Source organism: Micropterus dolomieu, linkage group LG02 (genome assembly GCF_021292245.1).
Source record: "Micropterus dolomieu isolate WLL.071019.BEF.003 ecotype Adirondacks linkage group LG02, ASM2129224v1, whole genome shotgun sequence".
Taxonomy (NCBI): domain Eukaryota; kingdom Metazoa; phylum Chordata; class Actinopteri; order Centrarchiformes; family Centrarchidae; genus Micropterus; species Micropterus dolomieu.
The window spans coordinates 2,195,482-2,212,013 of NC_060151.1; the positions used below are offsets into that span (position 1 = coordinate 2,195,482).

Sequence of the window (16,532 nt, forward strand, 5' to 3'; positions counted from 1 at the left end):
ACACCAAATCCACCTACCTCAAGTAAATAACACCTGCACATACTTATTCCAGCATCCTTGCACTGTGCTCCATCACACTGTGTACATGTATGCATGTATACCTGTATATTTCATCCATCTCCAACATGAACATAATAATAATAATTCACACATCCTTTGCACTCTGCTCATTGTCTCATTCTGTCTATATTGTTTTTGTTTATAGTGTGTATACATGTGTTCTCTATACTGTAGCCTGTGTGTGATTTTATTATTGTATTATTGTATGAGTAAGCACATCATGAGCAATGTACAATCCTATGTCAACTTCCTTGTATGTGTACACATACAGTACCTGGCAATAAAGCTGATTCTGATTCTGTAAGGATGTTGTAGGGGACACTGGGGATGGTTGTAACATGTCCAATTTTTCAGATCAGAAACAAGTTAGAAATCACCTGATTCAGTCTGCACTCAGTTCAGTCCTTATTTCACATGGGATAAAGTAGCACCCTGTGGCACACAGCCAGTTTTAGAAGGAAAACTAATAATGTTGGAGGTAAGAAAGTATTTTTTTTACTTTGTTTTTTATAGCATTGCCTGCTTTGTTATCTTTCATGCAAGTTGTTTGTGCTAATGGTTTACCTGTAAGCTGTAGGGTAAGCTAGTTCATGGCTACAAGAGTGTGGGATAGCTGTAACTACAGAAAGAAGAAAATGTTACTGCCTACTCCAAGAAAATGTTTAGCTGTATTTATATGTTTTATTTGAATTCCAGTGTGTCTGTTGAATAAAAAGCTTTCAATATCATGTTTTTCTCTTATTACATAATGTTACAATTCACCCCAGGGTATGTTGCAACTAATCAGACTATGGGGTGAATTGCAATGTTTTACTCCTTGTGTTAGAGACTAAAACATGCATTTTCTGTCTGTGTTGTAGAGAGAACAGTTACGCCATTTTCTAGCTGACCCCGGCCTCCACTACTCACTGTAGCCCATTTTGAAGGCACTGGCTACATACCAGAAAGGCCAAAAATGTTACAACCATCCCCGGCCTCCACTACTCACTGTATAAAAGTAAAACAGTGGGAAAGCTTTGTTTTTGGCCTTTTCGTGACAGTGCATGTTTCTATTAATCTATAAATACTCTTGTGTGAACAGACATGATCAGATGACCTACAGTAGGCTAATTAATCAACACCAGTAACCCTCACACGACCAGGCATTTCATTGCTACTTCTCATATCTCATAAAACTAAAGGCATTACTGTTTTTGTAATGAATGAGTTAGTCACCTCTGACATCTATTCTAGGTGGTGTGTGTGTCATTCACTTTGGAGATACAGTAGAACACATGCAACAACCAGTTGGTCTCATTTATTAGGGCTCGAGCAGCCGCAGCTGCAGAGGCCAGACTGTAACGCAAAATTATTCTGCAAATAAATCGCATTTTTGACTTGATCAAACTTTACACGCAGGTCAGAAATGGCGAAAATGTACGTCTCATATGGGTCTCGGACAAAATGGTTGCCACACCCATAAATAGCCACATTATAAACGTCCCGATGTCAAAGATGAGATGCATTGTTTTTTAAAGGGTTTTAAAATTACCATAATGAAGTGTGCTACAATCAAACAGAATAGTGAGTTTCTAAAATCTAAAGCTGATGGCAGAGTTGCATATAAAAGATAGAAAATATTTTGATTAGTCTGCTATTGTACCAAGGAATATGTTGCAGCCAGTCAAACACCGGAATCAGCAAACAGCTTTAAAATGTCCTTTCTGATGATTTAGTGAGACTTACAGCTGGAAATCAAACGGACTTTACCTGGAGCCTCTGGTCTTTGTCACGCTTCTTTCCTTCAGCCTCTTGAACTTTACCTCGTTGTGTTGCTCAGATTTCCTTTGGACTGGTCACTGAAGCTGCCACACTTTCCTTCCTCCTCTTCCTCTGTGCTGTTGTTCACTGCTGGACTGTGTCTGCCGCTTTCAAAATCAACTTGTCTTCTTCTCTGATTCTGAACTTTATGTTGAAATCACCGAATTTTTAAACCTTTATTTTGTTGCTTTTGTTAAAATCTCTCTCTCTCTCTCTCTCTCTCTCTCTCTTTCTCTCTCTCTCTCTCTCTCTTTCTCTCTCTCTCTCCCCCCCCCCCCCCTCCCTTCAGTTATTTCCAGATGTGTGTGTTGTTGCCCGTCCCTCTCTGTGTTCCTCCCCCTCCAATTTTCCCCCTGTTACTCCTCCCTCCTCCAGCCTACAGCCCCTCAGCCTGGCTCACTTATCCCACTTTTTTGTCTTTGTTCCAGACATTCTGGGACTGTTCCTTCTGTCTCAGTGATGTTCTCTTACATAGGTGTCCGTGCACATACTACACACCTGACCAAATGGAGGATTTAACATTACTGCTGACCATTTCCAAAGCTGTTTTAGTTTGAAATGTTTCAAGCCAGACACTGCTTTCTGTTCCTTTCACTACAATATGAACATCAACTTGCAGAGATTAAAAAGCATGACAGTGAATACATATATTATTTTTGTCACAGTTATGTTATCATTGCCTAGAAATGAGTGCAGAATGATTCTGGAGAAAATAATCTGCAACAAGATTGGATGAAGATCATATTCCTGAAACACTTCCTCAGTATTTTGGTGACTCTATGCTGTGCATTAAAACATAACCTGTGAAGAGGTGATGAGTAGTCAACATCTTTTCCCGGCTTCATCAATTCCCCAAATTGATGAAGCCGAATGACACAAAGGGACGCCTTTCTCCTGCTGAGCTGAATGGTAAACACAGCCCCACCACCCAAAGCACTCAGACTCAGACTCAGACTAGACTTGCCTGTCTCAGTGTAGCCTCTCTCTCAAAGAAAAAAAAAGAATATTGTAAGAGCTAATGTTGTGGCAGCATAAGGAAGAGTCCTAAAAGGTTTACATCAAATCTCAGTTTTGACCTTTTTAATTGTGTACGGCACTTCACACTGTCAACCAAAATCAACTTTCTGCGGACATCAGCAGATTCTCTTGATACAAGCAATCTTCTGTTTCTTTTTCTACAGTAATTCTCTTTTCTACATGTGCCTGCACATTGTGTCATTTTATTGAATTATTAAAGGTGCAATGTGTAAGAACTGAGACCACCTCCACCTGTTGAATTCATACTCCAAAAAATAGGGGGCAGCATTTCAGGTCAATACTGCTGCTAACTGAAGTTAGCTCAGTTAGCCGTGCAGCTAACTTATCGGTCATAAGTTACACACACATCTTAAACGTGACATCAGAAGTGTTACTTCTTCACATTCTGTTGATAATGTTTGTTCATTTTTTGAATGTTTTAAATTCAAATCTCTTCTTTCTCACTTACACATTGCACCTTTACATTTATAAACTTGATTCTTACATTTAGGTTAAAACATTAAAATTTAAACTTTTGTACAGTGTCTTTAGTTTCAGAGCACATATTACAGCAGTGTGTTCATCATTTTCCACTGTCAATCATATACTGCGATAGTGCCACAGATGGGGAATCAAGTTTGAGACTCGGACTCGAGTGCGACTTAAGTCGCACACAGAGTGACTTCAGACTCGACTCTGACTCGAGGTGCGGGACTCGTGCACAATGTTTATTTTAGGAAACGTCTGATGAGCTCGCTGTTATTCCCTCCCTCTGTTACCTATAACCTGCCTACATAACACGTAGCATCTGCTGCGCGCGGCCACACGTGAGAGAGGACAACAAACACCGCAGCTGCTGAGCCATTTATCATAAACTTTGGCTTTAAAACTTCATACAACGAGACCCAAACATAAGAAGGGCTGAACGCACATAGGTTAGTAACCTGAGGTTAGTAAATATGTTGTATGTAAATATATGTATATGTTTAGCTCAGCATTGGCCAACGTTAGCTTGCTTCTTGCTTCAGCTACGACCTTCGGCAGGTTTACTCTGACTGTAGTTCGTTATGAAAAGATGAATGAGCGTTTGTTTACTTGCCAAACTTGTGGTGGTCGATTAACATAATCATTTATGTCCCGCTGGCTGCCATCACGGTAATTATTAACGTCAGCTGCAAACAGGTTCCAGGTTTATTGCTGATCATGTAACGTTACAGTTTTATTTAGTTACACTGGTTTGAGAGTCTGGGGGATGTGTTGACTTACAGTAGTTTATAAGCTGTCATTAGTTGTTGACGCATTGTACATTAGGCTACATGGTTGTGCTCTGTAAGTGAAAAACAGGTTACAGTTTCCTAATAGCTATGCAGTGTTCTAAGCAGCCTGGATTAAACGCAGCAGGTTATACGACATTCATTATAACCACAAGTGACTTGAGACTTGACTTGGACTGTACCTCAAAGACTTGTGAGCATCTCTGGATAGTGAAAAAAGGATTTTCTTTTGCTTGCTCCCATGGCATATTTATAAAATACATTCATATCCAGAGACAGAGTTCTGTGATTTGTGGGTGTATGTAATACCTGGAGTTTCTTTCTTTCTATATTTTTTGATGGAAGGGTGTGGCCCAGAGTGAAGGGAAGGTGACGTTTGTACTTTGGGGGCAGAGGTAAATAACTGCTGTTGCAATGAACACTACAGGGTGAGACTACTAAACAGTGGGTTTAGTGTTAATTTACTTTTTTTATAAAGAAAAAGCTGGATGAAAATGTTTGTTGCTTTGATAGATACAACACACTTATTATCATCATCTCCTTACAACTCCAAGAAGAATACATGCATGTATTCATAGCACATCATACAGCTGTAATATTTAATCACTCCCAAGTTTTTCCCACAGCAGAAACACATGGGTTTCTTAAGATTTGGTCCCACCAAACAACATAAATAATAGCTGAAGCATCATTTACAACAACATCAGAGGCTTACTGACTCTGTTCATTGTCAGTTTCTCTATTCCCTGGATGTGTCACTTTGTCTTTGCGGGGAGAAGGAGTACTCCGCTTTGTGATGAATAATCAGCTTGTTGTTGACAAAGTAAAAACTGTCCGAGCGCGTCTCAAACGGGTTGGCAATCATTTCTTCAACTGAGCAGAGGAAAGGAGAAACATGTTCAGCAGGAGTTAGACATTGTAAGATGTAAGGTGGAAGACTATTTCTACACTAATGCAAAAATCCTAAAACAGAACATCACAAAATATTCCACTTGATTTGACTCTGTGTGATTATTGTTCCATCAACATATTTAGGTTTATTTTGGGAGAGCACCATCTTAAATTATTCTCGGCAAGAGGACGTAATGCTTTTCTATGTCAAGAAAGGGTACAAACAAAATATTAATGTTTGGTATTAAAAGTAACTACCCCACTAATATGGGACAGGCTTTGCTTGACAAACAAGATCTTCATATTTATTCGCATTAGTGTTGAAAGAAAGGGTCTGTGTGTGTTTGTGTAGTAGTCATTTAATCATACCTGCTTCTGGGTCCAGGTCAGGTAAGCAGTAGATGTGCTCACAGGTGTTTCTGCTGTGTGGGATGCAGAAGCCAATCTCAAAGTCAAAGGTTTTAAGCAGGAGGTTCCTGAAAAAATGCCTCTCGATCAGACGGAAGCGGCTCAGTGACTTGCTGCCCACTGTGAACTCCAACCTGAGAGACAGGCGGCGGATCAGCTCACAGTGACCCTCCTAAGAAAACATCTTCCTTACTAGAGTAATTATTTGAGTCCCACAGTCATAACATTTAATGGACCTAGACACATGGACAGCAAGTCCAACCATATCTGTGTCTATGACAAAACAAAGTCTCAGATTTCGGTAAGAATGCATGTCTGTAAAGCTGTTGGACAACAAAAGACTAAATACATTTCAAAATAATAAAACATGAGTGACAGAAATACATTTCCTACATAAATAACTATTAATCATGTGACTTCAATGCATGTTAAAGGTGATCCAGGAGGCTTTCTTCCACAGTTGCTCAGTAAAAATGATTTTTTCCCTTCCCACACATTCCTGCGACATTTGCTGAAAATTCTAACTGCTTTCAGTCCTGTTTCAGTCCCAAGTAAATGTTGAGTTTTACTGAGCTCTGTCCCAAAAACGTATAGACAAAGCATTTATTGTTTTTTAAATTTTAAGACTTACTAAATCTCTAAAAGTCTAAATAGCTCAAATGTGTGATAATTTTACACCATGTGTCCAGCCAAATTCTGGGAAAATATGCAAATGGATGGTAGATTTACTTCACTCACCAACCCAAAAACAGTGGTATTCTATTGAGTGGCTGGTACGCTTTGAGCATTCACTATTCATTGGCTTGTGGACAAAAAGTTAATGTTGCACTCTGTGTGTAACTGATTTTCAGGATTTCTTTTCAGCAAATAATGCCTCCAAATTAAAAAATAAAATAGGTAGTATTGCTATGCCCTCTAGAATGTTACATGGAAGTGTTTTCTGATCTGACCCCTGTTAGTAGGCCAGCATCGTTTGTTTGTGCCTTCTAAGGGCCCGTTCAGACAGAGCCTGTTTTTCCAATTGTTTTGAATAGGCAGTAAGCATTTGGGTACTAGTAATGCGCCAGGTCTGCCTTGCATTTTAGATGCTCGGAGCACCTTGCGTTTTTGCAGAAGTGCTCTGAACGCCTCGAGTTGAAGATACTTCAACAGAAAATCTTCCGACATTATTGGCGTTTCATTCCCATTGTCCAATCAAACGATGAGTTGAGAGGTGGCGACGAAGTTTGCAGCTGCTTAGAAATAACAATCATGGAGGACAAAATGGTGGTGGCTGTTGCTCGATACCCGGAGCTGTATGTTTTTACCAACTGTTGTTACCATGATTTGAACAGGACATCAGGCTTGGAGGGAAATTAGTGTGGTACTTGAGATTTCAATTAAGTTATTTTCATTCATTTAAACTGTACTGATAGTTAACTGGTAGCATACACTTTCAGCTTTGTTAAACTGCCCCCGACTCATCCTAAAACAAGCCTTGAACTGACATCATCCAGGCGAAGCTCCTGGACCAGCTGTGGTAACATAACTCCCTGTGATTTCTCCACTTTCTTTTGGTCACATGTATCTCCATTTTCCTTTGTTAGGCTACTGTATGAGAGCAGCCTCTCACCCTCATTCAGAGCCAGAGCAAGCCCACCTGTCCATTGATTGATAGATAAGATATACAGTATAAGATATAGGCCGCACACACACACACACACACACAGTAGCCTATATCTTTAAACAAAAAGTACCTATATGTGTGTTTACTTCACAGCAAAATCATGGTTAGGCTTCAGACAGGTGATGTGGTGGTTGCCTAGCAACAATAAAAAAAAATCACACCGCACTGCTTCAACTAAAAAGGCAGTGCAGCACACCTGGTTGGAACACGAAACTGTTCCAAATTACTGCTGCTGAAGATCTGTTTCAACATCATAGTTAAGGTTTGGTTAGGTTTAGGCACAAAAACATCTAGGTTAGGGTTAAAATGCCTACTTTGTTAATGTCAGGGGACCTTTATTCAACATCAACATTCATCAAACCTGTACATTTGTCTCTAAAGTGAGATCCATGAATACAGATTTACCTCATAGTTTTAGATATTATTTTGTAAATAATCCACAGTTCTATAATTATACAACTAGACAAGCTAAGAATCTTCATCGTCCTCTGTATTAAACATTGTGGAGTTATCTTGTGGAATGAAAATGTGCATTTAATGGATTTCTCTGGGTACAAAAAGAGACTAGAATGCCCTGCTGTCAAAAAACATTTGAGTTGAAAGTAAAATGGTTACTAAAACAGCGGTTCATTCTATACATTAGAAAATTACTCCTGCTTCTCTGTGTTTTTCTGTATTCTTTCTACTTCATATTTATTATTACTTGTAATGTTTACTATTACTAATATTTAAAATGTATTTGTGATTTTGTATTGTATCTGGGTATGGTTATTCATATAAGCCATTGAAGGCTTCTACCACACCCTCACATGTATTTTTTTTCTTTTAAGATTTCCTTAATGTTTTTGTTATCTGTGTGTGAAATTTTCAATAATAATAATAATAAAATTATAATTATCTTGGTACTGGCGACCTGTCCAGGGTGTACCCTGCCTTTCGCCCAATGTCAACTGGGATTGGCTCCAGCCCCCCGCGACCCTGTACACAGGATAGCGGTTGACGATGGATGGATGGATGGATGGACTATCTTGGTTACAATAACAAACATATGGTTAAGGTTAGGGAATGATCGCGGTCAGTCTGAAACAGGAAATGAACACCAGTTTCTGGTGTTGAAGTCCAAAGTTTTGTTGTCCCATCCATCCACCCCAAACTACTTCTCATGTGGACCAAACAAATTCTTTCTTGGTTTTAGATCATGGTATGTCCCTGCACTCGATACATCCAACCAGTCAATCCAACAGAAGGAAATATCTCTGACTTACGTAGCGCCTATCTCTCTGAGGGCCAGGAATGCAGGGGAGAAGTAATACCGGATGAATCTGCTTGTATCAAGTTCAATGACGTCTTGAATTTCTGGAGAAAAGTAAGGAGAGGAAGAGAGAAGACATTAAAAGATAAAACTAGAGGTGTTGGGAAAAACTACTATGAACTGGATGCATTTTCGAGCTTGTCCTTCTTCTTCTGCCTCAACTGGTTCATGGGTCATACACACCATCTCCTCTGACGACCTCTTTTGTTTCTTCATTTTAGTAATTTCACTAAAAGTAACTGCTGGTCAACATCGATCAGCTCCAACTCCAACATGATCCACTTAGTTTCACTCGCCAATGGTTATAGTAGCCTACACCAACAACAACAGTAGCTAAACTCAAAACAGCAGCAAAGAATGTAAAATACACTCCACCTCTAACTAACCTTTTGATGGCGTAATTGCAGAGCAACGCAGACACCAAGTCTAAATGCACGGTTTACATGCATAGCTCAACAGAGAAGTATAAATTGGCCTTAAGTCATGTGTAAACCGTCCTGCAACAACAGATCTTGTTCATTGATCATTGACTCCACTCTACATGGATATTATAGAACCATCAATGAAACATCCACTGGGAAGAGGCCAAAGGTCATTTATCATGGGAATATTCTGGAGAACAGGCTGATCTCTGCCATTCACTCAGGAAGAGTTTGGACTCACTGTCCATAGCTCCATAGCAGTATACTTTACTACTGACTATATGAATTGATTCCAATGTCTATTTAAAGATAACAGCATAAGAGAACTGCCCTGCTTGACAGAAAAATTGAATGAGCACCCCTTTGAACAACCTGACTTTTGCACCCGGCACATCTGTCCATCTTCACAACACTAAAATATTATATATATAAATATATAAATACAGTCAGTTATATTTCCATCAAATTTGGTTCTGAATAATTATTGTCACCAGAGGATGATTTCTAATGTCGATGACCCTTTGACCTTTGCTTAGTGGAAGGTTCGGTCAAATTCTTCTCTTAAGTAATCTAGTCCATGACAAAGTATCTTGAATAGTAATGCCTGGATTTTTTGTATATTTTTATTCATTGTCCCTAGTGGAAGAATCAGTGTTTTTGGTGATCCTCTGACCTTTTGTCTAGCACCACCAACCGAAAGAAACTGAACATTTTTCACAAGGTATTGTAGCTCATCAATGGGTGAGTTGTCATCGACTCTTCTTCCTTTTAGGTTAACATATTGTCAAGTCTTACAACAATACTCACGTATATTGAAATAATCCAAAATCACAGTGATTGTTCTGTGTAAAAACCAGGCAAAGTTGTTATAGAAGATCAACATTTTTAGCAGCCTATGTTGTTCATAACTTCCATTACATTTCAGTGTGGGCTGTAAGGACAAATGCAGCCTCTGGGGATTACTATCATGGCTTAAGACTTTCCATTTTCCTGAGAACATTAAGCATCTCAACAAATGTAAAAACAAAGATGAAAAGGTACCTGTTGGACAGTGTTTTTTGAAGTCAAGGATCACTGCTCCGCTGCCCAGGTCTCTGATTTTGAAGCGAGAGAAGTTTACGTTGTAGATGTTGTCCTCTGGTGAACACAGGTACTCTGCCACACATCCAACCAACAACAGCTGAAAATTCACCTCTTCAGAAGAGTTTTATGCTTGACATGGCATGGAATTGGAGAGAGAAACTGGAAAAAGTGAGATTTGTTGGAGTGCCCCAATATGCTTTTCTACTAATGTCTCTTTAATTACAGCAATGATACAAGATTGACTTCATTTTAAATTGTATTAACATGGCATATGCCTGCTATGGTGTAATGTCAGTTTTATTAACTAAGCCCGATATCACAAATCACAAATTTGTCTCAGGGGGCTTCAAAATCTGTCCAGCATACGACACCCTGCGTCCTTACACCTTCAATTCAGAAGTGTGTTCAGAGTAGAACAACATGACTAAATTATAATATGGACCATTGTGATGACAAAGTTACACATAGATTGTAACATATATGAAGAATATGGATCCAGAAGGACATTGAGGTATCTCCAAATAATTTTGACCTGAATTTGAGCCACATGACCTCCTCAGACGGACTACACAAACACACAAGAGGCAAAAGTCAAGCACACCATTGACACAGAGGGAGGGAGAGAGGCAAGAGGAGAGGCTGAATCTCCTGGAGGACAGAGATCCAGATCCAAAACATCTGGAGAGAGACATGGACAGTCAGGAGAGAGAGAGAGGTCCAAGGACAGCTGATGGTCCAGCACAGAGAAGCCTGAGTGAAAGGAGAGGACATGGAGAAGAAACTAGAGAGCGAAAGGCAGGGAGAGATAGTGGTTTTCAGAAAGTTTACAGGGTTCTTGCCAGGCAGGACAAACCTGGACTGGACATTGAGAACGAGAAACAACAGGTTCAAGGTTATCAAATTCGATAGAGTTTTAAGTTTGGATTTAAAGTCCCCAACATAGCCACACTTTTAAAGCCTGGGAACCGATGCCTTGTATTCTGAGAGCGGAGAGACGTAAAGAGGCGAACCCATTTACATTTTTGTAAGTCATCAGAAGCACCTCCAGGACTGATCTGACATGGATAGGGAGCCAAAGAAGGGAAGCTAAAATTGGTGTAATATAATCACATTTCCAATGGCCAGTGACTACCATCTCAGTATTTTCAGAATACAGGAGTAGGAAATGACATGACATCCAGTTTTCCAAAGCAGACAAGCAGGCCTCTAATTTAGTAATGTAGGAATGATCTTCTGCCTTTACAGGCACATGCAGCTGAGTATCATCAGCATGAAATATAAAGAGAGAAGAGCAGAGGGTAACGACCAGAGCCCTGTGGTAACCTACCCCATATTTCACATCAGAAAATGTTGATGTGGTAGGAAACACACTTACAGATAGGTTTCACCATGTGAGAGCCGGGGCAGAAACGCCAAATTGACAAACAGAACTTTTGGTTATTAGACCTAAGAGAGCAAGCTGATGAGTAAGGGCATAGCAGTTCAGCCACATTATGCAGGTGCCTGAGTGTGCAGTGCTCTATAAGTGCTCTTTATAAGCCAGAGAAGAGATGTCAGCATGGGAGTGATGTGAGACCGTCTATTTGTCGGTCTCACATCTCTAGTTGTCAGAAACTACAGATCTCAGTTAACGAATATTTCTTATATGGAAAAATCAAGATCGAGTCAGCTGCCTAACATGGGTGTCAAATGATGCGGATCAAATATAACCCCTAGATTTTGAAGGCTGGAGTGGGCAGCAGAGGAGAGAGGCCAAATAATTTGCATAGTAATATAATGTGATATTTCCTCATCTGACAATTATACTCTCCCCCAGTTTTGTAAATAGGTGGGAAAATAACAATGTTGATTAACATGTTAAGGAGCTAACATATATACAGTAGTATTTTCAAATTGTGGACAGTCGCTCTACGGGACTGGTTTGAGTGCACAGATTATATCACAGGAGAACCACATCAACCTTGAGGATTATACATTATCACAACATCATACATCAGCAAATATGTGATGTAGTGATCACTAAGACAATAAAACCATTCCCCAACCAGAACATCTAGATGAACGGAGTGGTGACGACGCCAAGAGGCAAAAAAGTTTGGTCAGGTGCCGAGGAAGCATTTAGCAACACCAGAGTGAGACTGAACGCTGGCGTCATGGAGGAGAAGCGGAAACTGGAGAGACACCACAACACCAAAGATATGTGGCAGGCAATCAAAAACATCACAGGTTACAAAAGCAGGAGCTCCCCCATCATGTGTGAGGCCTTATTACCAGATGAACTTAACACATTTCATGCTCCTTTTGATGTGCTCAACAAAGAGTCAGCTGTAAAGTCTACTCCACCTGCAAAGGAGTACATACACTGTATATGCGCACACACAGTAACACAAACACAGAGTAACACACACACACACACACACACAGCTTCCTTCCTCTAGACTCCTTATTTCCAGTTTCTTGTTCTGAGGAACAGTAACTGGTTTTCAAAAGCTGACTCACCCCTAGTGTAACTGTTCAGCTGTAAGACATACTGCGGGGTCACTGGTTCACCAGGTCTCCATTCAGCCACCACCTCCCCCTCCTCTGCTTCTTGCAATGTGGTCCCTCCTGAAACAAATCCGTTCCAATCCTCCATGCCTCCATCGACCCCCATCTCTTCATCTGTCCCCCCTCCCTCTTTCTGCTCCCCTGTGCTTTCATCATTCTGAGTTTGGCACTGCTCGCTGTTTCCAATTGTGGTTTCTTCTTGGCCCTCCATCTGGTTTCCGGCAAATGGCCTGACTAAACCAAGCTCAATGTGTTACAAGTATTTGCAAAGTGTGGCAAATGCAGCTTCAAAGGATGTAATCCACAGGTCAGCTCAGGCTGGTGGTGTCTAAACTGATTATGTCAGACTGGATTTGGCAATATGAGTCATTCCCTAGATAGATCTGGCTATGGTATCACCTAATGGTCAAAGAACTGTAAGCACATTCTCTGGACATCATCCGCAAAGTAAAAGATGCTCTTGTCTCTCTGAAATCAAGCACTGGCTGTCCCAGGATGAAAACAAATCTGAAACAACTGTACTTCTTCATTACTTGGACTCTTTGTTTGAATCAAATTGCATATTTTGGCTTTAAGCACATACATAGATTGTTTGTGATCGCATGTTTCTTTACATCTTTATTACTGGACGCAATTAACCCCATAAAAGAGGTAGAGCTACTTAGCAGAGATTCAGGAGCAGGACCACACATCAATTATGTCACTCCCAGCATTTCCATAAATACAAACACAAGCCATCTCCTCTTCTTCCTTCTTGCATTCTGCACCCCTCCCCCCCTATTTTGTCTCCTGAACTCCTTCCTCCCCATAGGGTTATTAGGGGGTCCGTCGTGCCCTGGTGTTGCGGGCGGATTTCCCTGTGTGAATATGTATGAGGGTCTATTGACAGAAATGCAATATAATAGGCATCATAGTTTTCAGTTCTGGTAAAGTTTTTATTCGCGATTAATCACATTGTTATGCACAAAATTAAATAATGAATTCTAAAGTAGTGTATTGTGCACTTTTAATTTAAATGTACTGCTATATACACAAAAGTGCACTAACATGTGGTTTGAAAACACTTTAAACAAATAAGGTGCTTTTTCCCCCAGCAGTATTCCCTTTACACAGTAGCAATAAAATATTTCTTGTAAATCTCAACTTAAACATTAATGTGAAACTGTAGGTTGTGCTCGCCTCATGCACACGCCTGCCTGCTGCCGAAGTTGAATTGTCTTGAACTTTTTGTACGTGATGCGGAGCACTGCACAAATTATTGGAAGAGAGAAGGATCCTGCTACGCTGGAATTGGCACGGCAGACCATCCCTACATACAAAGTGGGTTCTTTTACATGGAGGTCATCATGTTGCACCGCCATGTTTCTCCCGAACAGTCAAACGGCTCAACAGAGTGCATTTCATCACTATGCTGAATACATAAGAACAACAACTCAACTTATTATTAGTATCAGTCGACTGGTTTATTAGAAGTAAGAAATGAGTGAAATTTGGACAAATGGAGGCCCACACTTGCACGAGAGCCGACAGAGTGTGTCGCCCACCGTAGCTTCTCTTGCAAGCTTGGAAAGGGAGATCGGTGAGCAGTGCATTCATGTGGTATCGAAATAATCAGAATCTTTTTTCCTCTTTAAATCTTTATAACGTGTATCTAAATAAAGTGTACATGGGACATGAAGTATACAGAACTTTGATTCATGCAAAATCAAGTTTTGCATATACATATTTTGCCAACATTTAAGTTGTAATATGGTTATAATGGTTAGTTTGCTGTGAACTAGATGTCTGCGTGTTGTTTATACATGCTGATAATGATAATCCAACACATCTTTGAAGAAATGTCTGTGGATTCCACATTCCTTTACTTAAGAGAACATGAACACACACTGAAGTTGGAAGAACTTCACAACTCGGGAAATGGGATCATCGAGGAGCACGTGAATGCACCGTGAGCTGCTGGTTGCAATTCGCAATTCTCACCACTAGATGCCACTAAGACTTATACACTGAACCTTTAAAGCTAGTACAAAAGTCAGCTGCTCTGCTATAAATAAATTAGAGATGAGATCACGCCTTTTTCAGCCTCTCTTCACTGGTTACCAGTCAGCATAATTTGACATTTTTAGAGCAGAAGAAGGGCAAGAGGCAGATGGATGCAGAGATTAATATGGTGAAAGACGTTTGACTCTAAACAAAGTCGTTTGAGATAATTGCAAAAACGTAGAGTTGATCGTTATAGAGCCACCATGAGTTCATTGAAGTAATTTTTTTACCTGAGTGGGTGGAATTTGCAACCCACCTGCCAATTTCTGGCGAGATTTCGTCCAGCAGTTTCATCCATCTATCGTACAGGGGGGCTGGAGCTAATCCCAGCTGACATCGGGCGAAAGGCGGGGTACACCCTGGACAGGTCACCAGTCTACCGCAGGGCCACACATAGTCAGACAACCAGTCACGCTCACACCAAAGGCCAATTTAGGGTCACCAATCAAACTAGGCCACATGTCTTTGGACCATGGGAGGAAGCTGGAGCACCCGGAGAGAACCCACGCAGTCACGGGGAGAACATGCAAACTCCATACTGTACAGAAAGGGCTGCCACGTGCCCAGTGTGAAGACACACACACACACACACACACACACACACGCACACACAAAAAAAAAGGGAGGGGAAACAAGAGAGATAAATGGAAAAAACAGTCACAGCACTTACTGTAACATGTCCTATGTAAACACTTTTAAACATGGTTTTAAACATGTTATGTAAATAAAGGCTATTATTACTATTATCATCATTTTATTTGCTGTTCATGAGTTACAGACTCCCTCTGGTATCTTACATAATATAAATGCATGATCTGATCACGGAAAACATGCTGCATGCTACACAAAAAAACATTTTAAAATATCACCCACCTAAAATATTCCCTTGCTCCCACTGGAATTAGCCCTGTGTGCATCTGAACTACGTCATGATTGATTAAGGACTGATTTGTTGAAGTGATGGCCTCCGTTCCTGACAACCACACACAAATGTCAGAGAACCTAACGATTAGATCTCAAGCTCAGTTAGTACGATCTGTTCACATAATCGCAGGGCTTAAGGCAAGACATTTTTTTGTGCCTGAAATGTGTTCAGGGTTTATGACAAAGATGGAGGGTAGAGGGCAAGAGCGTGTGTGAGCTGCCAGCTATTGTTTGCGATTGCTATCGCTGTCGGTGCAATGTGCGGCTCCATCAGCTAAGAGACTCAATGATGTGCTGCACACTTGTTCAGCAAACGTGTTAAGTTTTGCCCCTTTTTTACTTAACATGCTGTGAGCGGGGTTTGATCCATCAATCTCTGGATCCAGAGCAAGAGCAAGACCTCAACCACCGGACTACTCAGATACACTGTGAAGGGAAGGCTTTCAAGTTTCTTTGTATATATGTCTTATTCTGACAAAAAAAAGGCCTCCAAAGCACCAATAGAAGGCATATTTTGCTTATAAACATATTTTCTGTGATGTCTACTCCGCAGTTGAAAAATAAAATAAACAGCCAAAGAATTGTGCCGTGAAAGACTTAATATCATGTAAACAATGATTGCATTTAGAAAGACTAACTACACTGCTCAAAAAAAATAACACATCCTAGATCTGAATGAATGAAATAATCTCATTAAATACTCCTTTCATTACATAGTTGAATGTGCTGACAACAAAATCACACAAAAATTATCAATGGAAATCAAATTTATCACCTCATGGAGGTCTGGATTTGGAGTCACACTCAAAATCAAAGTGGAAAACCACACTACAGGCCGATCCAACTTTGTGTAACGTCCTTAAAACAAGTCAAAATGAGGCTCAGTAGTGTGTGTGGCCTCCACGTGCCTGTATGACCTCCCTACATCGCCTGGGCATGCTCCTGATGAGGTGGCGGATGGTCTCCTAAGGGATCTCCTCCCAGACCTGGACTAAAGCATCCGCCAACTCCTGGACAGTCTGTGGTGCAACGTGGCGTTGGTCGATGGAGCGAAACATGATGTCCCAGATGTGCTCAATTGGATT

General features: G+C 40.5%; 2 protein-coding genes across 2 annotated transcripts in view; both read right to left on the minus strand.

Annotated features, from left to right (window-relative positions):
- tspan4b (tetraspanin 4b) overlaps positions 1-2,058 on the minus strand; it is a 12,795-nt gene extending 10,737 nt beyond the window's left edge. Inside the window, exon 1 of the mRNA XM_046043091.1 lies at positions 1,810-2,058. The gene's annotated coding sequence lies outside the window, so the exon portion shown is untranslated. The remainder of the gene's footprint in view (positions 1-1,809) is intronic.
- A 2,653-nt stretch (positions 2,059-4,711) lies between these two features.
- On the minus strand, positions 4,712-12,691 carry unc119.2 (unc-119 lipid binding chaperone B homolog 2). The gene is made up of 5 exons (XM_046030547.1): positions 12,433-12,691; positions 9,892-10,005; positions 8,382-8,472; positions 5,412-5,584; positions 4,712-5,024 (listed from the first exon to the last, which is right to left on the minus strand). The coding sequence occupies exons 1-5, from the start codon at positions 12,689-12,691 to the stop codon at positions 4,891-4,893; spliced, it is 771 nt and encodes a 256-aa protein (XP_045886503.1). The 3' UTR covers positions 4,712-4,890.
- Positions 12,692-16,532: the final 3,841 nt, after the last annotated feature.

Excerpts from the sequence above, each read along its gene's own strand:
- unc119.2 (XM_046030547.1), bottom strand. The coding sequence starts at position 12,691 with ATGGAGGGCCAAGAAGAAACCACAATTGGAAACAGCGAGCAGTGCCAA. Across the intron at positions 10,006-12,432 it reads GCTGAACAGTTACACTAGGG|AGTACCTGTGTTCACCAGAG; the intron begins GTGAGTCAGCTT and ends GATGTGTGGCAG. Across the intron at positions 5,585-8,381 it reads CTCAGAGAGATAGGCGCTAC|GTTGGAGTTCACAGTGGGCA; the intron begins GTAAGTCAGAGA and ends CCTGTCTCTCAG.